Raw genomic sequence first — 17,987 nt, 5'->3', positions numbered from 1 at the left:
TACCATCCAATGCATGACAAAATGACTAGTTCCTCTTTCTATGTATCTGTAGTTAATCGAACATTACACATTGCTTTCGGAAATCGCTAGTAAATAATGCATGTATACTAAGTACTCCCTAGGAGTTTGACAATGGTTGAATGTCACTACGTAGTCGGTTAAGGTCACGTGATAACATGTACCATAATGATGGTCCGTTTACCCCTACATATAATTAAACCAATAGAGCTTGTTAGCAATGAGTCGCAAGAAAAATAATTATTGACGCCCATCTTTGAACACAATACGGGACATAGCTACGCTCGCCCTTTTCAGTTTATTGGACGTTTCCCTTTTAAAGTTATGCCTTTCAGGGCCAGAAAGCGCGTACCAGACGTTGAGAGTGATTCTGTGGACGACCACCGGTCATCAAAGAGGACGAGGGCAAGTGTCCCGAAGGACTACACTGACCCTAGTCATCCAAAGTCACTTCTTGGCCAGGGAAAGCTTGACTCGAATGGAGACCTTTATTGGGAGATCTCTAAAGCACGCCGTGTGACCATATCATCTTTCCGTGGAAAGACCATGGTCAGCATAAGGGAATACTACGAAAAGGATGGCCAGGAGCTCCCAGGGAAAAAGGTTGGTTTACTTACATACTAAAAAATCTCGTTACAAATCTCATCGTTCGCACAGGGGATCTCTTTGCCAATCGATCAGTTTTCCTCTCTTGTGAGCTTACTGCCTCATATTGAAACCACCCTACAAAATAAAGGAGAATCAGTCCCTCGACCACAGTATGATAGTGATAGTAAATTCACCAGTGAGAACAAGGAGGCAGGTGGTGACTCTGGTGATGTTTCGGATGCCGAGGATACGCGCAGAAATATTGAAGCGACAAGTGAGGACGATAGCGATGAGTAGGTATACCCTCCAAAGGAGTTAGAACTAGCTATCTTGAGGTAGAGCGTTCAGTTTTATTAAACAAAGCCATTGCTGCTTCTTATCACTGGATTTGACAGGCGCTGCCTACAATGGGAATGAACGAATGGAACAATCAGTTGGGTCATAATGGCAGGTATGCAAGGTGTCGCATATGCCATGGAACCTTGCTGGAAACCATGAGAGTACGTATCCATGGCCATAAATTGCTTCTTGAGTTCCTCCTAGCTTTAATGAACACAATACCCAGTTAGTCTCTCCGAGGCACAGTTGAAATCGTAGCAGGAGCCATGCCTAGTCCAAAGTTTCTCTGAGATCTCATCGCTAAATAGTAGCTACTCTAGCATATCTTGCTAGTTAGACTTACATACCGATCGACGTCTTAAGCAGGTAAGTGCCTACTGTCATGAAGTACGATCAAAAGGCTGTGGCTACCGAGTGTGCCATCATGTTGTGGAGGTTTGAATGTCTCCTATTTTCCACAAACCATAGCGACTACGTCTTTATACATCTTTTACCTTCTAGGTACGTACCAATATATATATTCCAATGTTCATCAATCTTTAAGCGCTCAGATCAATTAGCGCATCCTTACTTTGCACAATCCACTAGTAAATGTCACGAGATATAGCCGGCGTCATGAGACCCACAGTTGTGTTTTCAATCTTTCGGGTCGTTGAATACAAAACTTACTACATGAACTTTGCTATATACGGAAAACATTGATAACTATTTAGGCATCACAGAATATAGAAACCATCGCCAGTAACTATAGGCCTAGGATGGAAGAAAGACAGTGAGGACCGTCCTCTCTAGTAATGTATCTAACGATTTCGAGCTAGTTGTTATGGCTATGCAAATACCCCCAAGCAGTTGTAATACGTTATGCATCTTACAATGTTACAAACTCTGTACTATGGGGCAACTCTAGTCGCAGTCCTGTCGAGAGTTCGGTGGTAAGCAAGCAAACTTGTGGCTAGTGAGGGACTTCCGTCATATCAGACCAGAAAATGGAAAGCACAGTGGCCCCTTCCCCTCCCCCTTTTCCACCCTTTCCTTCCCATATAACGCTACATAATTATAACGTGTGCTGCTTGAACATACTCTTGAATATATTAAATTATCCACCCCCGCAAGCCCTGATTATCAACTAGAACTTACTGATTTTACTTGTCAGCCTGGACGTATAGTCCAATTTGACCTGTCTTATCCTCTTTGTATCTTGATTGCTTATCAGAAGAGTGGTTTCGGTATGTCCTGATACATTATCACTCAAGTACCCCCAAGTAATGTTTTTCAGAAGAGTGAATAATTATTGCAAGCAAACACACCTATGAGTTACACCGTTGACTACTATATCTTACTAACGAACAATTACCCATCCAGTATGCTAAAAGATCCCCTGTGTGGACTACCAATCCATTCCCGAATCCGAATAATCCCTACCGCCAGATCAATCGAGCACCCTACAAGCACACCCCAACCAAGAGAGAGTATCCTAGCGTTTCGACCTGTTCTTTCCACAGTTATTTGTGCACACCACCTGCCTGTTATGTACCAGGATTGAGATGATTTTCTGATGATCAAGGGGAGCATGCACCGTCTTCGACTCCAAAATCACTGATTGCGTCCTCAACACACAACACTATGCAGCCGGAGTGAGTACTCCAATATGAGCGCAGGACAGATATTGAACTGACAACTCTCTTGTGTGGGCTATTCCAGGCTGCGGAAATACTGTGGACACATCAGCTTCCAGTAAAAGGATCTGCCTCACTGGCCAGGCCATTATCAACCTTGCTATACTACCAACCTGAAAGCCAAAGCCGGTAGTTTTATGATTGGTTCTGCCACTCTTTAACCTACTAGTCTCTCTGCGGTTACAGTATCGCAACATCGGGAGTGTGTCAACCAACATTTTCTGGGATTACTGAGAAACGCTCTGCACTTGTTGGTAATCTATCCAATCTAACACTCGACACCTATTGGCGTTTGCTGAACGCGATTGCACACAGTTGGGAAAGCCAAATTATAGTGATCGATAAACATAGCTCACGTTACAACGTTTTACAGGCTATGTCTAGATTAAAGGAACCGGATACCGCGGATTACATTTCCAGAACCGGTTCAGGAAGTCCGGCAAAACCTGCCTTGTTGCAAGCTACTGAATCGCTAGACAGGCCGGATGAAAGTCACATCCGTGAAGGACTAGGCAATTTGAATCGCTGGTCGCAGTCTACAACATCTAGCCAAAGCTCGCCGAACTATAATTTTCGACTCAAATCTACTAGAACCTCTAGATCACCTTCCCCAACCACTGGTCATGGCGAACATAGTAACGATAATGATGGCTCAAGATATCATAGTCGGATGAGTCCGGAGATGGGAATTGAAACACATGACGGACTTCGCATACCAGAGATATGCGATAGTGATGATGGGTTCCGTATCCCTTACCCTTTCCGACCGTCAACCACGTCAAGTCATGGGGACCTTTTGTCAAATCACTCAGTTGAAGCGGTAGCAGCGACAGCGTCACAGACTAACTGGATATCCTCTGGTGACACCGAAATTCATAACATTTTTCAAGACCCCTGGGTCAAGGGGCACGGTTCAGGACCGGATTCTGCCCAGGGAAAAGCCAGCGTTATACCTGTTCGCCCAATTTTAGAGTCACACAGTCCACGTGCATCGGGGCCTGAAGCACCAGCAGAGGAAGGACCGCGGCTGGTCCCAGGGAGAGATAGGGGACAGGAGAAGAGAAAGCGGGGTCAGTCACAGAAGGCGATGCTTTCCAAAGCGTTGCAGAAAGCAAACACCGCAGTTCTTCTCGATAATGCAGCGAATTTCGAAGGGGCTATGGAGGCTTACAATGATGCGTGTCAACTCCTACATTTGGTAATGCTTCGGAGCGACGGAGGAGAAGACGAGAGGCAAAAGCTTCAAGAAATAGTGAGTCTTCTGACTGGTATAAAGATCTTTTCATTTCCAAAACTTAATTTCTCTTTTAGCGAGATACATATATGGTGCGTGTCACTGAGCTACAACGTATGGACTTTTCCTTTCGAGATCTGGATAGTAAAGCCCTTCCTGAGCGTCCGCTAAGTCAAGAATCGTATGGTGAATTATCGCATCCAATCATTGACGAGAACGAGACGTTAGCCAGAGAGAAACGTGCCTCTTCGCAGCGCAGCTCTATGGCTCGGCCAGAACCGTCTGCTCTAGCAGAAGGGCTAGCGTCCGGTTGGGATCACTTATCGCGCCAGTCATTATTGCCGTCGCCGCTAGGTGATCGTACACCGACTGCAGCCCAATCATCTGATCCGGTTAATGGCCCTCATCCCGGACACGCTCGGCGTACTATGAAGCTTGAGTCCAAGGGTGCTACTGAGTCCTCGGAAATAGGAATGAGTATCACTCATGCTGCTGGCCAGTCTGACCTGTCCTCTTTGCTCGATAATAAGGACGTCAATGAATCAACGTCCTGGCTCGACACCATTGATGAATCTGGCGCATCTTCCCCAGCCTCGATGCGCTCAGAATTGTCGTCAATCTACTTGCGACACAGGGGGAGCTTTCACCATACTGTCGGTACCGAGGCCGAGTTTGATGCTGCCCTCGATGCTGCCGTGGAAGCTGCATATGATGAAGGTCTGGAACCAGCAATCGATCCAGATGATAACCGTAACAGCAATGACATTGTGGCCAATGCTCGGAAAAATATTGAAATGGCGAAGCAAAAAGTGAGAGAAGCTGAACGGGAGGCTCAGATAGCATTGACACGCGGACAAGAAACGCGGCGCCTGCAAGTACAAACTGCCTCTTACGGTGACAACGTGCTTAAAATGGAATATCTAGATGAAGAAGCCGAAGAAGAGGAGCGCTTGCTAGAGGAAATGACTAGAGGCTATGTTATGGATGACTTTGAATTCGGCATTCAGTCCAAGTCCGCTCTTCCTCGCCAGTCAAGATCGGGTAGCCTTTCTAGCAAATTGTGGGAAGGCCCGACTACCTCCAGCGCTGTGACGGCTCTAAATCCCCTGACAGAAACTGCAAGCCTGCCCTTCACTGATACTAAGAATTCTGAGCCTAGCGGGCCGTCTTCCCCAAGCCAAGGAGCTCTCTCGGTTTCGACAAATTCAGGACGTGGTTCAATATCAACGCCGACTGTACGAGCACGGAGGCTATCGGGCCAGTGTACTACGGAACTCAAGATCGAAACAAATACGGACCCGATTAATTTTCGGCCACCTCCAGTTCCAAAAGATAATGCGGTTCCAAGCTCTATCAATTACCAGCCAGGTCGGACGTCGGGTCCTGCTTCTGCTCTACGATCAGCCGCGCCCGTAAGAAATCGGAATATCTCAATTGGATCATTCAACCAAGATGCTCTAAGTAATACAATCTCCGAAAAAAATTCTTATCATGACGAGGACGGCCGCGAGCTCCCGAAACTATCATCTCCAACTCGCCCGATTGGTAAAGTACCTTCAGCACCGGACAATCTGGGCAAACTCAATACAGGCCTGGGAAATTTTCGTTTGAGAAATGTATCCGTTTCAGGACCAGAACCGTTCGCTGAGTCCCCAAACACTCCGTTAAGCAATGCGTTCCCCGCCGTCGATACCCTGAAAGGACCGATGACTGGTTCGATACCTATAATCCCCACACCCACCACTGCCATGATGTCTGCGAACGGCTTGCCAAGTGGAGGGCTCAATATATTCGATAGTCACATACATTCCCCGACTAGCCCTGGATCCCCAAATTTGATGGCTACTGACCCTCCTGTTCCATTGGAGCCGTGTCCTGAGTCATTTCTCCTGCGTCCATTCTGGCTAATGCGCTGTATCTATCAGACAATTGCTCACCCACGTGGTGGTTATCTATCTACCAAGTTGTTTATCCCTCGAGACGTGTGGCGCGTGAAGAACGTGAAAATCAAGGCAGTCGAAGAAAAGGTGTCAAACTGCGACTTGCTAACCGCGGCATTACTCAAGTTGGCGAAGGTTGACACGTACGATGCCGATGCTGTTTTGGAAGAAATGCAATCTTTGGAAAGTGTACTTGACCAGGTGCAGATGTCGCTGTCCAAAAAAATAGGGAGTGAGGTTGGTGTGCAGGGCGCCATGCCACTCTTCAAATCGGCTCAAGTTTCCGAAGACTCATCGACCGTCGATGCACCTCCTTCCAAACCGTCGAATGTACCAAGCAAATCATACCTGACTTCCTGGCGTAAGTTACGATCGAAGAATTCAGGGGTCAGCGCGATGGCCTCGCTTCCTGCATCAAAGGACACCAGCAAGGATAATTTGACTGTCAACACTATCCCAATGACGTCGTTGCCCGCTTCACAGCCTTTGAGGCGCAGGGCTTCTCAATTGCAGTACAATGGATCTAATAACTATATGGGAGCCTTGGCACGGCTTTGCGATGCAGTTCAGGTATTGGGTAAGTACCAGTACACACGCTCTATTAGATCGTCTCAGCAGTGTTAATCCCACCTTCTTAGATCAAATCGCCCAACAAGTCGAAGACCCTGGCCTTAGACATTCTTCGCCAACATTAGTCGGTCTAGAATTAAGCACTCGTCATGCTGCAGAGTTCTTTGGACTCTACGTATGTCGGTTTGCCCTGAATGATATTGGCATGATGCTTGATAAATTCATCAAAAGAGGTAGTGAGTGGGTACTGATCTGATGGCATGGCCTTGGTTTACATGTATCATACTCGAGACTTTTCTATTATCTTCGCTGCTTGATCGAATTTGAGGATGAGAATTTTCTTGTATAAGTATATGTAGGACCACCTTCTTATCTTCTCTCCTCTTATTTCTCTCAGCTGTGATATTTTGCGATAAATATTGGAGTTACGAATCCGTAGCTATCTTGAAGAAGGGAGTTTCAGGCTACGTGCATACCCGGTGTTCCAAATTGATTTGCTTCGACGACTGCGGCGATGTCCAGTGTTCTCTATGGACTTGCAAAGGACGTATGACGTACAAGGCTCTCGCTGACGCATTTTTACGAAGCAGATTAGCGCAAGCCTGGAAATCTTCATGTAAGTCGAGTGTCTCAGTCAACCTCGTCGGGCCGCAGACGCAAGGGATATTTGACGTCTCTTTTCCGCATCACGAATGATCTCAGCAGATAACTTTAGGCTTGGTGCAAGCCGCGCATACCTGCCAACCTCTGTTATGACGCCAGATATTATCTCGTCTATCTGAGTTGCCGGAGGCAACAATGATGACAGAGTTGGTGACATGGTTGCCCCCATAATTAACAGCGCCTGTGAGACCATGGAAAGGGCACCTTGCCAGAGGTACGGCAGGTGGCCTTCGCGGTGTTGACTTATATGCTCGAGTTGATTTAGTGTCGCCTCCAAGCACCGAAAACAACAATCCTTTACTGTCGGGTCACCGCATGCATACTCATTCTGGAAGACCGCCAAGATATAAGGCCGATATATTATTGTACGGCAGGCGAAGTAGCGGAGCCTTAAAACAGTCTGAATGGGGCTTGAAGTTGGGCCTCCAGATAAAGGGAAGCGGACAGGCTGAGGAAGGCCTTCATACCATTGGGAAAGCTGAAAATCCAGCTCCGAAGCAATAGGCCCGAGTGATGCGAGTGTCAAGGTGCTGTCTTTCTGGTAGATCATATGACTGACTCTGTTAAGCAGCCTTCTTAGGGCTATCTCAGCCAAGAAATACCAGAGCTCATCCTGACCGATCATCGCATCTACCAATTCCTCTCCAGGTCGTATACTTCCTTCGTCTTCTTCGTCTTCTTCATCTTCCGGTTCAAAGCCACCGGGGAGATCGACGAGCTCTTCAAAATGCACGATTCCCGAGTGTGGTAGATCTAATTCTGCCAGCAAATCACTTTCAAAGAGTAGAGTGTTCCAGTACACTCTTGTACTGAGCTCCTTCCATTGCCCTGGCACACGGGAGGGTTTGCCTAAGAGTAACTGCAACTTCATGCTGGCATTCGACAGTAGCGTCCAGGCCTCGAGGGGCCTGACCATGTAAAATAAATATGCAGATGCCAGGATGACGCATTGCGCTGCGAGCACAGAATTGCGCGTCATGACAGCTGGCAAAAGGGTCCAGGCTGCAGCGAAATATGATAGTCCCGGCAGTTCTCTATCGGCAGAAAGACATGATATACTTCCATATTGACTGGCACTGCCCAGTGCTAAAACCAAGAGTACAACGCAGCTCTCCGGCCCTCTTTGGAAGTCCAGAGAAAGAGCCATTTTGTAATAGCGAGGCCAAGTCAATGGGTTAACACAAGCGTACCAAACATTTACGCGCTCGAAAAATAGTTGAGCGTAAGTAAGTGCGTTTGCTAAGTTTAAGCCCACAGGAGGTTCGAGTTGGAGTGGCTCGCGGGCCATCTCCAGCTGTAGGAGGGTATGAGGATCATAAGGGACAGCGACTAGTTCCCGAATGAGGGGCCACTGTAAGAGGTGTAAAGCAGGCGTGGTATGTACTTTAGGCATGGTTGAAATGCTTGTCGGTGGATTTGCCCATGAGCCAAGGCCCACCGCGATTGTCCTGGTAGGTATGGCAGCGAGACTAACAGCATCATCGCTACTAATATGGACAAGGTTGGCAGCCGTAGAAGAATTCGATGACAAGGGAGACTGGCCAATGGGGTCTGAAAACTTCGACTGAAGCAAAACTTCTATTCTGTTCAACTTCTCGATGATCAGTTTGTCACCGGCATCCAGTTTGATGCCCGGCTCACGATAGACACAGTCTGCATCCAGGTCTACGCAGAGCTGACATCTCGGGCGGGCCCCGTTACATCTCGTTTTCCGGAGACGACAGATCTGGCACTGCAATAGTGCGCATTAGTTAGACTTATTCTGAGAAGAGCTACTACCAGAGAAGATTTAATGTGACGGTATTGGGTGATACTCGGTGATGAATGTAGAGGGAAGAGACTGCAACATACGGCTATAGTTGCGCGCCTTCGGGGATACTCTGTTGCTTCCGAATTGCTGCGTTTCTTTGCTATGGTTGAATCGAGAATGGCATCGTTGTCAATATCTTGAGAAGACATGGTGTTGTCAGCCTTCGGTGCATGCGGAAATGCTGAGCCCGGACAGGATATGACTCCGACAATGTGAAGCGAATGATAGTATCAAAGAGGGTGTTTGTGCTCAAGCCCACACAGAAGAACCGACGCGGTCACTGGCACTTGTAGATAGTGTGACTGGGGCCGCAGATAGTAAAGAGAACAAGAAGCATTTCTCGATTGCAGTGCATGGCAATACGACCGGGGTGGCACGTGTGCAACAGATCGATTACTACGATCGTCGTCTCGAAAATGTTGTACAATTCCGTATAGAGGATGAGAGTAGCGTTTGGTAGATGCGGGGAAGAGACTCGCAGAGGCTGGCAGTTGGTGCCCACGTGGGAGGGTATAAGACAGTATTTCTTGCCTATAGTGAGGAATGTGATCAATTTCTACTTGCTAGGTGCTTTACCTACTTCGGCACGGAGCCTACTTGCCGCCCCGTTAATGCCACTAGTAGTAAGTAATCATGATGGCAGATGCTATTTATTGGTGGACTGAGGCATGAAACCTGGCCAGAGTGCTTCGCTATGGCTACCTTATAACTAATCACGGGGAAACAGCACTGCCTAATTTAATGTACAAAGGCCATAAGCCAAATCATAGTAGGTTTATACTGCACTCCGAGATTCAACAGATTGGACTTCACCTAGGCCTGTGCCCGAGCGGCTATTCTTCCCCAGGCCACTGCGGCCCTCTGAGTTGGCGGTTGTCTGTTCAGCGTCGCTTCTCAATGTGTTGTAGCTGCTGCTGGCTGCATCATGTTGACGAGCCGGCGCCTTTTGGTCTTTGCCATCATTATTTATGGGCGCTGTTGCAGAAACGTTGTTGCTGGCGTTGCCGAGCTCGGCATGGGGGTCGAAAGTTTTGGTAGTAGTTGGGCCAGCACTGCCAGAGATAGGTATCACGCCTGCAATACCGTTGACTTTCTCGCCAGTGATGTCGTCATCTTGATTCCCTTCGAACCGCTCGCCTTTCTTTCTGTTGGTATCAGAGGTATCAGAGGCATCAGCATTGGCCTCACGAGCGCTATCTAGGCGCGGGCCAGACTCATTCCCAGGGTTGCTTGTCTGAGAAACGGTGGCCGTTGACGCTGGGACTTCGGTATCATGAGTCGACTCAGCAGCACCTGGCATGCTGGTCTGAGACTGCTGCAGGGACGAGTCATGTCGATGATATAGATCTCCTTTGCCGTGGACGTTGCTGCCGTCATAGTTGCCGTCTATGCGCGGTTCATTGTGATCCTTGACAATTCTAGGCTCAAACTCGGGGGCCGTCGATGACGGAACTCTGGAGCCATGAGACAACTCGGTAGTATCTGGCATAGTCTGCTGGGACTGATGAAAAGGTGAGGCATTTCGAGAGCTCTGACCGTGATGTCCTCTTGTATTGTAGGAGTTGATGTCATGATAGCTGTTATTCATGTGCGGGCCAGTGTGCTTGACGTTGCTCGACCCATATCCGGCGACTGTTGACGTTGGAACATTGGTGCCATGTGATAAATCAGTTGAGCCTGGCGTGCTGTATTGGGACTGGTGAAGAGGTGACACATGCTGTGTGGGCTGCTCCCTTGTGTCGTGCGGATACTGTTCCTGGGTCGGATTTACAGCACCTTGGGCAACGGGGCTAGTACTAGGTGAGATGCCAGAAGCATGGCCATACTGACCACCGGCATTACCCCGAGTAGCGGAATTAGTGATACCGCTCGAATGGCCATATTCGGGGTACCCATACAAGCCACTGCCGGTGTCGTTCGTAGCATTGTAGGTACCAATGTTGCGACGGGAGTCTGAAGCACTTGTACCGAAGGGGCGTTCCGTTGCTTCAACGTTATACGAAGGATCATCAATGGGGTCCATGATGTTGGCCATTTTCAATAACTAGATTAGAAACACGCGACTGTCTTGTTATGGTAGGATTTGAGGAATCAATGCGGGAGACGATCGAGTCATAAAATATAGATCTATACAATTGTTGGTGTTTTGGGCACTCTTTAATGGCCATGGTCTTGAGACAAGTTCGTTTAAATATGTCGCAGTAACCAAATGTGGCGTGTGAGATGACGTCGACAAGCTATCTTGATTTTACCTTCAAGAATATCCCACGATGAACTTTTACGTAGTTGTGGATGTCGATCCAGGGACCATGACGTATGTCCATGGCCAGGGCAAACAAGTCGCCATTGACAGTCTACAGGAGTCAGTAGTCACAATGAAAACAACATCATCCAGTACGGGGACTAAATGCAGCATGTTGTCATAGCTCATGGGCTCGCTTATCAGCATTGGTTAGACCAGTGGGTTTCCATGCATTCCTCCCCACACTTGGATCGGGATAATGTGCGAAATACTCAGTACTCCGTACTACTGTGTTGAAAGAAGTCTCTCGAAAGCCGAGATTGAGTGAAAGTTCCAATGGTCAGGTTGTTTACTAATTAATTAGAAGGTACTTTGCAACGAACCAATCGAACAACAGAACCCCTTAGGCGAAGACGCAACAACAATCCAAAGCTACCCAATTATAGTTGCTAGATCCCCAACCTACTATGAGACCTAGCCTGCCCTTTACTGTACTGAACCTCTGAATGTCAAGAACGAGGGGTAAGCTCAAACATAGCAATCACAAATGCTAATTCGGGAGCTCAAACGTATAAGAAGTTAGTTATTAATTCTGTACATTGTACAAAGAACGGAGTAAGTCGTACGGATCCACCCCACCCACGCGCGGTTCTCGGCGCGTCTGGTTTCCCGCCAAAACAACGTGACGCGCAAAAGCCTCTATGATCATTGCTATTGATTGCAATTCATTAAACAGCCTTCCTTGCTCCTTGGATCCAGCAAAGTGCCGCTTTAGTCGTATCGCTTGTGCACCCCGCGTTATCGCAACTGATATCTATTTTAAAGCCACAGAAGACACCCTGTAGGCGTTACCTACGCAAAGCCCCGTGCCATACACAGATCCGTTGATTAGTCGAGCAGGGCACAGCACCAAGTACAGGCCCGCCTTTTCCTTCGCCCCGACCTGACCACTCACGAGACTACAGTTCTAGACCCAAATCGCAACATGCCGAGGCCACCCACGAAACGCAATCGCTTGACATCCAAGGCTTCGTCAGCTGTCGAAAAGGATAATCAACAGAGCTCCGGACGGAATAGCATATCTTCAGTGGCAGTTACCAAATCTACAGGGGACGCAGACCAGGCCATCGTGGCTTTTTCTGAGATAACTCACAGCGGCCAAGCCTCGGAGATCAGGCGGCAATTGAGGAATCAGACGCCTTTAACTAGAGCACAAGAACATGCGATTGAGTCATCACCCATTGGGGAGCGCGAGGCCACAGGAAGTCGCCCGGCTACGAGAGCTCGTGGCTACTCGTCAACCCTCTCTGTTGCCGGAAGAAAGGGCGATGCGGGCTCTAAAGTTCCAGGAACTCCCGCATTCGAAAGCTCGATATTGAGTAACTTTAGGAGGAGGCCCCGGCAACCAAGCATCTTGCAGATGATGCAAGCAGAGGACGGTTCCTCCGATTTCGATGATGATGATGATGAAGATAATATTTTTCTTGGTAGTTTGAGTCCAGAAGATGAGTCCACCCCTTTGAATCTCTCAAGGGGTAGGTCACTCTTAATCGGACAAACTGCGTCACCATCACCCAGACTTCCAACTTCGTCCAGTGATGGATCGCGCAAGCGTAAACTGTCTGGCGAAGTACTACACGCTCCTAGATTGGAGTCAGAAGTTACGGAACAATCTCCTGTCACATCTCCTACATCATATCGGCGACAAAGCGGGCTTGATGTGTCTGTTGACCATACCCAAGTTCAGGATTCCCCTGGCGCATTCAGCCAAACGCTGGCCCCTCCTATGAGCAGCAGCCCGCCACTGAGCCCGACACATATGACATCACCTGGAATGACGCAGGAGAAGCGTATAGACAAGTCAGCTAAGTCGACAGCCAGTAGGAAGCTGGTGTTACCGACGGCAGCCCTTCAAAACAGGCTGCTACCTCGGAGGAACCGCTCACAACGTAAACGCTTCGTTAGGGACGGTTCTGAGATCCCAGAAGATCCAAGTGATGGTGGTCATTCCGCTACCCAGCAGGATGATGATGACGACGACGAACTGTACTACCTGCCGCCCAAAAGGTCATCGCGGGCACAAAGAAAGCGCTCGGAGGAACAGAAACCTGCGAGAAGTACTACTAGGACTGTACAAAGAAGGCAGCCAATAGCAGATAGTGTCGAAGGCCAAATAACAGGCGGTCGGAACCCTCCTACTCAGCCGTATGTTACGGCACGAAAATCGGGAGAAAAAAAGATGACATACCGACTAGGAGCATTGGACACCATGGGGCTTGACAAGGAGAACGAGCCAGTCGATACATCGCCTTTGTCATCCCCATTGTCGACCCCCCCAGAGTCAGAGGCGTCCGAGTCTGAGTCCACTGCGGAGTCTAACCGGGGCAGTCATTTCCTTAGCGATGAATTGAGGTTGCAGGCGAAGAAGTTTGCGGATGTTGATAAGTGGAAGTTAGAGTTCGAAGATGTGACACCTGACAGCCAAGGCAGTGAAGTCTTCAGATAGCCGACATTTATGTCCATGTTGCTCACGACGTTAAACACAATCATTTAGTTAACTATGGATCAACTAGTTAGTAAACTAAGCGAAATGTCAGATTTGTCAGAAGGAGATAGCCGCGCCGTTGCGATGATAACCGGTAAGAGAGTCCGCCAACTAAACCCCGCAAATTAACCCCGCCGCAATCAAATTCTTCGACGCCCATGGCTTTCCTCTTGACAATATTTTGATTCAAAAGATCGCCCCTAAACGCCCACTGGGTTATACTAGCCATGACTACCTTGGACTCCATTCTGGCAGGCCGGTACCCTGCCAAAGCCCATGCCCGCCGGGTTGCCCAGCGTCTTCAAGCGGACGGCTCTAGCAGGAATGGGATTATCTACCTTGAGGCGCAGAAAACTCGACTGATCGAAGATAATGATGAGGCGATGCATTTCAGGTACGGACAGCTCATGCAAGCTCTGCTCCTTATGCTTTCTTGTTGTCGCTCAATCACCCCATGCTTGCAAAGCTAATCAAGCTTCATGGCTCAGACAACGCCGACCATTCTTCTATTTGTCAGGATGCCCGCTGCCAGATTCATCTCTGATCTACAACATTGTTTCTGATAAATTGACTCTGTTCATCCCCCCAATTGATCCAGAGGATGTGATTTGGTCAGGTCTTCCTATGTCTGCTGCAGAGGCGCTGCGACTCTACGACGTTGACCAAGTGCTTCACACAACCGACGTGAACGCCGCGTTGACCTCCATCGCCTCAGATGGAAATGGTAAATTAGTTGCTTTTGCGATCGAGGGCCAAATTACAGAAGGAATCAACTTCAACGGGTTTCTTGAAACCAATACCTCGGTATTGAAGGGGGCCATCGACAACACGCGTGTAGTCAAGGACGACTATGAGATCGCGCTCTTGAGGAAGGCTAATGACATTTCCGCAAAGGCGCATATTGCTGCCATTGAAGCATCCAAGACCGCCACTAATGAGCGTGAGATTGAGGCTGCTTTCATCGCAACCTGTATTGCCAATGGTGCCCGTGATCAAGCTTACCATCCCATCGTTGCCTGCGGCCAGAACGGAGCCACTCTCCACTATGGCAGAAATGATGACGGCTTGGTGGATTTAGCCACCAAGCAGAGGAAAACAAGCGTCCTTATCGATGCTGGGGCGGAGTACCGAACGTATTGTGCTGACATCACCCGTGTTTTTCCTCTGGGGGGAAGATTTACCTCGGAAACGCAGCAAATATACAAAATTGTGCTACAGATGCAGTTAGAAGCTATTGCAATGTTGAAAGAGAATGTGCAGTGGGAAGATGTCCATGCGCATGCCCATCGCATTGCAATTCAGGGCTTGCTCAAATTGGGGATTCTGCGTGGCTCCGAAGACGAATTGTTTGAGAAGAGGATCAGCGTCGCCTTTTTCCCTCATGGCCTTGGTCACTATCTGGGCATGGACACCCACGATACAGGTGGTAACCCGAATTATGCAGATAAGGATACCATGTTCAAGTATCTCCGCGTGAGGGGCCGTTTACCCGCGGGATCAGTTATCACCGTTGAACCAGGTGTAAGATTCGCTCATCATCTTCGATCTCTAACTTGCTAAATGATTTTCTAGATCTACTTTTGCAGGTTCATCATTGAACCATACCTAACTTCCCCCGAAACCAGCAAATACATCGACACCGACGTCCTGGAGAAGTATTGGAATGTTGGGGGAGTACGCATTGAAGATAATGTTCACGTTACTCAGCAAGGGTACGAGAATCTGACCACAGCGCCCAAGACTATTGAAGAAGTGGAGGCTCTAGCCACTTAGGGATCGTTTGGTGTATCCATATCCGATGGCTGCTTTGCTTTCTCATAGCTCCGAGATAAAACAAACATTGTAGAGTGCCTTGAAGAATTTCAGTTTAGCTACGTGCTAACCACAATAAATTCACGTCATCTGCTGATATGTCCTCAGCAGTAGCCCACAATCAGTAGTCAGTGACTCTGCGGGAACCGCAAATCTTCGCCCGACGTGCTCCGAAAATATGCCCTAGACAGACTGGACTGGCGATTGATGGGGCACCAGAGGCAAAGATACACGGGATTAGTAAGATAGTACAATACCGGTACTGAGCCTTGCGACCAAGTGCAATGTGGCTGAAAGTTTCCCGAGAAGAAGTAGGTGAGCAACAGATCGCCGGCTAAGAGGCGGTGCTCGTGTTATACAAGCCGGTGTACCGCTTTGGGTTCCTGCTTGGAGCCATGCAGATTTTTGCATCATTTCTGATCCCCATAATCCGGAGGATACATTCATGTCTCTTTAAAAGCTTTCGTTCACTACAGCCCACTCCGAAGTCGTTTCCGCCCGCTTCCTTTCACGGCAGACTCTGACTCTGCCTTGTCCTGAGCACGCTTCTCCTTCTGATCGAGGACGAGACTAAGAACATCGAAGCTGAATTGAGGAACATCAATACATAGATTTCGGAATTCCTCTTCCGCTTCGTGACGCAGAATGTGGCTCCTCAAGGCCCAGAATGTAGCCACTGGCTTTCGTATAGTAACATCGTCGACGGGAGTGTTCATGTAGACATAGCGAGCATATGCGATCTCGCCCTGCGAGGTGCTATTGATACGGTGGATCTTCGAGTGTGCTAGTGTCTTGAGCGCGGGGATCCCCAACTTGTCGGCCAAGGTGTATACTCGCGCATGCTTTAACAGTTCTTCTCCATTATTGTCTATTTCACCGGATACTGCTTCTTGTCCGGTATGGGGTTCAGCCTGGGAGGTCGAATAATCGCGGGTGTACTGGAATTGAAGAAAATAACCAAAGGCTTCCACATTTTCCTCGGGAAGCTCAAGGCGACGCTATCGGGTATCAATAGAGCACGATTATGCAGGAGCGTGAATCGTATCAATTACTTACAGCGCTCGATGCCTCCAAAGCCGCGACCTTTTCTGCAAGAACAGGCGACTCTAAAAGCAGACTTTGATGCGCTGTCAAGCTAGTTTGGCTCTCTCCAGTTCCGACAACAAGTTCCACGATGGGTGACTTCAGGAAGCTGAAACACTGTAAGTGTGGAGGCCAGGTAGAGGGACAAATAGAGCAGGCACCGGGACCAGAACATAGTATCGGAGAAAGAAAGCGGGCCCTTACTCAAGGAATTGAAGGCCAGGGTTTTTCTTGGGGGGTGCTGGTGCCGTTTCTGGCTCAGCTGCGCCCGCGTCTGGCAGATCGAGGTCTTCAGTAGAGTCTGCCTGGCCTTCGTTCATTGCACTTGAAGGCACAGTCACATCTGCATCATGCTCGCTCGTATTTTGTGTAGGGTATGTGCTGTAGTTTTCTTTCTCAACGTTCGAGGAGTTATCCAGCGCGCCCACTTGAACCTGAGGCGCGTCCATGATTTCGTATGAGGACTAAGAAAACGAACCAGGATGCGCCTTGGTATATGCAATTCCAGACGTAGCGGCCTGGCAAAGAAGGAAGGGATGGGGTTTTGAAGGAACAAAATTCTCGAGACTGAGAGAGACGAATGCGTTGCAATTAGCCCTGCGGTCAGGACTACTCAATCTTACCCGTACCTGGGTAGCTCTAGTAGTACGGATTTGTTTGGTAAGGAACGGGTAGTAGTTATGTTGGGACCCTTGGCACATACTCTGTAGACACAACATAGTAGCTAATTGACTAACTAGGTATACTGTCTAAGAATTCGCCAAAACAATGGAGATCAAATAGACAAATATGATAAGAAATCACTATATGTAATGATATAATTTCACTTATCGTGCTATACACAAGAGGCTACAGCTTATAGGCCCATAACTTCTTGTGCGATCGATCAATTGGTGGGCTGGTTCCAGTTGGAAAATTACTACTATGCTCTGTATGGAGTCCGGAGTCCGTGCCTGCTCCGTGCCTGCAGGGTAGAATCGGATATCTAGTTGGCAGCTCAGCGACCAAACTCCACACTTGAGAGGCCGCAGAGCTCTGTTGTCGGCCTGCGAATGATCGGTTACTTTAAGGCTGCCTGATTTGTCTTGTCTGCCTTTAGTAGTTCACCTTATAATCTGGAATCTATACACTCTACAACCCATTGTTATGGAACGAGCAACGAGTGTAGAGTACCAGGTACGATGTACTGCTCCAATGATCGCTTTGTATTGCTTGGTGGTATAAGCTATGGTTATTCAACATAAAAACTGTCTCTGTTGCACTGGTAAAAAGGGGCTCAGGATGTGTATTACCAATCGGATGGTAATATTATTTAGCGATGCAATGATATGATGCCATACAGATCTAATAGCATAGCATACTACTAACTTAGTAGTGATCATTTGGTTAGTGGTAGTGGTAGTAGTAGTAGTAGTAGTAGTAGTAGTAGTAGTAGTAGTAGTAGTAGCACCTTCTGTTGTCAATCAG

The 17,987-nt window shown here is 48.2% G+C and overlaps 8 protein-coding genes across 8 annotated transcripts; 4 read left to right on the top strand and 4 right to left on the bottom strand.

The window, feature by feature from the left end:
* The first annotated feature begins 234 nt into the window (after positions 1 to 234).
* ASPBRDRAFT_161888 (transcriptional coactivator p15/PC4 family protein) lies at positions 235 to 1,278 on the top strand. The gene is made up of 2 exons (XM_067619495.1): positions 235 to 621; positions 676 to 1,278. Exons 1-2 carry the CDS (start codon positions 343 to 345, stop codon positions 901 to 903), a joined length of 507 nt encoding a protein of 168 aa, XP_067474758.1. The 5' UTR covers positions 235 to 342; the 3' UTR covers positions 904 to 1,278.
* Positions 1,279 to 2,085: 807 nt separating this feature from the next.
* ASPBRDRAFT_48060 (uncharacterized protein) lies at positions 2,086 to 2,579 on the bottom strand (the record flags this gene model as incomplete). The annotated part of the gene is made up of 2 exons (XM_067626008.1): positions 2,308 to 2,579; positions 2,086 to 2,171 (listed from the first exon to the last, which is right to left on the bottom strand). Exons 1-2 carry the CDS (start codon positions 2,515 to 2,517, stop codon positions 2,088 to 2,090), a joined length of 294 nt encoding a protein of 97 aa, XP_067474757.1. The 5' UTR covers positions 2,518 to 2,579.
* ASPBRDRAFT_34346 (uncharacterized protein) lies at positions 2,569 to 6,621 on the top strand (the record flags this gene model as incomplete). Its single annotated transcript, XM_067623220.1, has 5 exons — positions 2,569 to 2,579; positions 2,808 to 3,873; positions 3,933 to 6,156; positions 6,181 to 6,372; positions 6,401 to 6,621. 5 exons carry the CDS (start codon positions 2,569 to 2,571, stop codon positions 6,619 to 6,621), a joined length of 3,714 nt encoding a protein of 1,237 aa, XP_067474756.1.
* A 378-nt stretch (positions 6,622 to 6,999) lies between these two features.
* On the bottom strand, positions 7,000 to 8,987 carry ASPBRDRAFT_34345 (putative C6 finger domain protein; the record flags this gene model as incomplete). Its single annotated transcript, XM_067623219.1, has 2 exons — positions 7,000 to 8,760; positions 8,880 to 8,987. The coding sequence occupies 2 exons, from the start codon at positions 8,985 to 8,987 to the stop codon at positions 7,000 to 7,002; spliced, it is 1,869 nt and encodes a 622-aa protein (XP_067474755.1).
* A 488-nt stretch (positions 8,988 to 9,475) lies between these two features.
* Positions 9,476 to 11,004, bottom strand: ASPBRDRAFT_48057 (uncharacterized protein). Its single transcript, XM_067626007.1, has one exon. It carries the CDS (start codon positions 10,871 to 10,873, stop codon positions 9,614 to 9,616), a length of 1,260 nt encoding a protein of 419 aa, XP_067474754.1. The 5' UTR covers positions 10,874 to 11,004; the 3' UTR covers positions 9,476 to 9,613.
* A 654-nt stretch (positions 11,005 to 11,658) lies between these two features.
* Positions 11,659 to 13,692, top strand: ASPBRDRAFT_48055 (uncharacterized protein). The gene has a single exon (XM_067626006.1). The coding sequence runs from the start codon at positions 12,066 to 12,068 to the stop codon at positions 13,584 to 13,586; it is 1,521 nt and encodes a 506-aa protein (XP_067474753.1). The 5' UTR covers positions 11,659 to 12,065; the 3' UTR covers positions 13,587 to 13,692.
* A 160-nt stretch (positions 13,693 to 13,852) lies between these two features.
* On the top strand, positions 13,853 to 15,398 carry ASPBRDRAFT_135871 (aminopeptidase P family protein; the record flags this gene model as incomplete). The annotated part of the gene is made up of 3 exons (XM_067618735.1): positions 13,853 to 14,019; positions 14,114 to 15,146; positions 15,198 to 15,398. The coding sequence occupies 3 exons, from the start codon at positions 13,853 to 13,855 to the stop codon at positions 15,396 to 15,398; spliced, it is 1,401 nt and encodes a 466-aa protein (XP_067474752.1).
* Positions 15,399 to 15,907: 509 nt separating this feature from the next.
* On the bottom strand, positions 15,908 to 16,969 carry ASPBRDRAFT_34341 (uncharacterized protein; the record flags this gene model as incomplete). The annotated part of the gene is made up of 3 exons (XM_067623218.1): positions 15,908 to 16,435; positions 16,494 to 16,629; positions 16,725 to 16,969. The coding sequence occupies 3 exons, from the start codon at positions 16,967 to 16,969 to the stop codon at positions 15,908 to 15,910; spliced, it is 909 nt and encodes a 302-aa protein (XP_067474751.1).
* Positions 16,970 to 17,987: the final 1,018 nt, after the last annotated feature.

Source organism: Aspergillus brasiliensis (assembly GCF_001889945.1).
Source record: "Aspergillus brasiliensis CBS 101740 unplaced genomic scaffold ASPBRscaffold_16, whole genome shotgun sequence".
Lineage (NCBI taxonomy): Eukaryota > Fungi > Ascomycota > Eurotiomycetes > Eurotiales > Aspergillaceae > Aspergillus > Aspergillus brasiliensis.
The sequence above is the reverse complement of the archived record's forward strand: the minus strand, read 5'-3'. Positions and strand labels throughout refer to the sequence as shown.

Bases quoted from the DNA above. Each gene is read 5' to 3' on its own strand.
- ASPBRDRAFT_48055 (XM_067626006.1), top strand. From the start codon at position 12,066: ATGCCGAGGCCACCCACGAAACGCAATCGCTTGACATCCAAGGCTTCG.
- ASPBRDRAFT_48057 (XM_067626007.1), bottom strand. From the start codon at position 10,873: ATGGCCAACATCATGGACCCCATTGATGATCCTTCGTATAACGTTGAA.
- ASPBRDRAFT_161888 (XM_067619495.1), top strand. From the start codon at position 343: ATGCCTTTCAGGGCCAGAAAGCGCGTACCAGACGTTGAGAGTGATTCT. The intron at 622-675 runs GTTGGTTTACTT...TCGTTCGCACAG, and splicing joins AGGAGCTCCCAGGGAAAAAG to GGGATCTCTTTGCCAATCGA.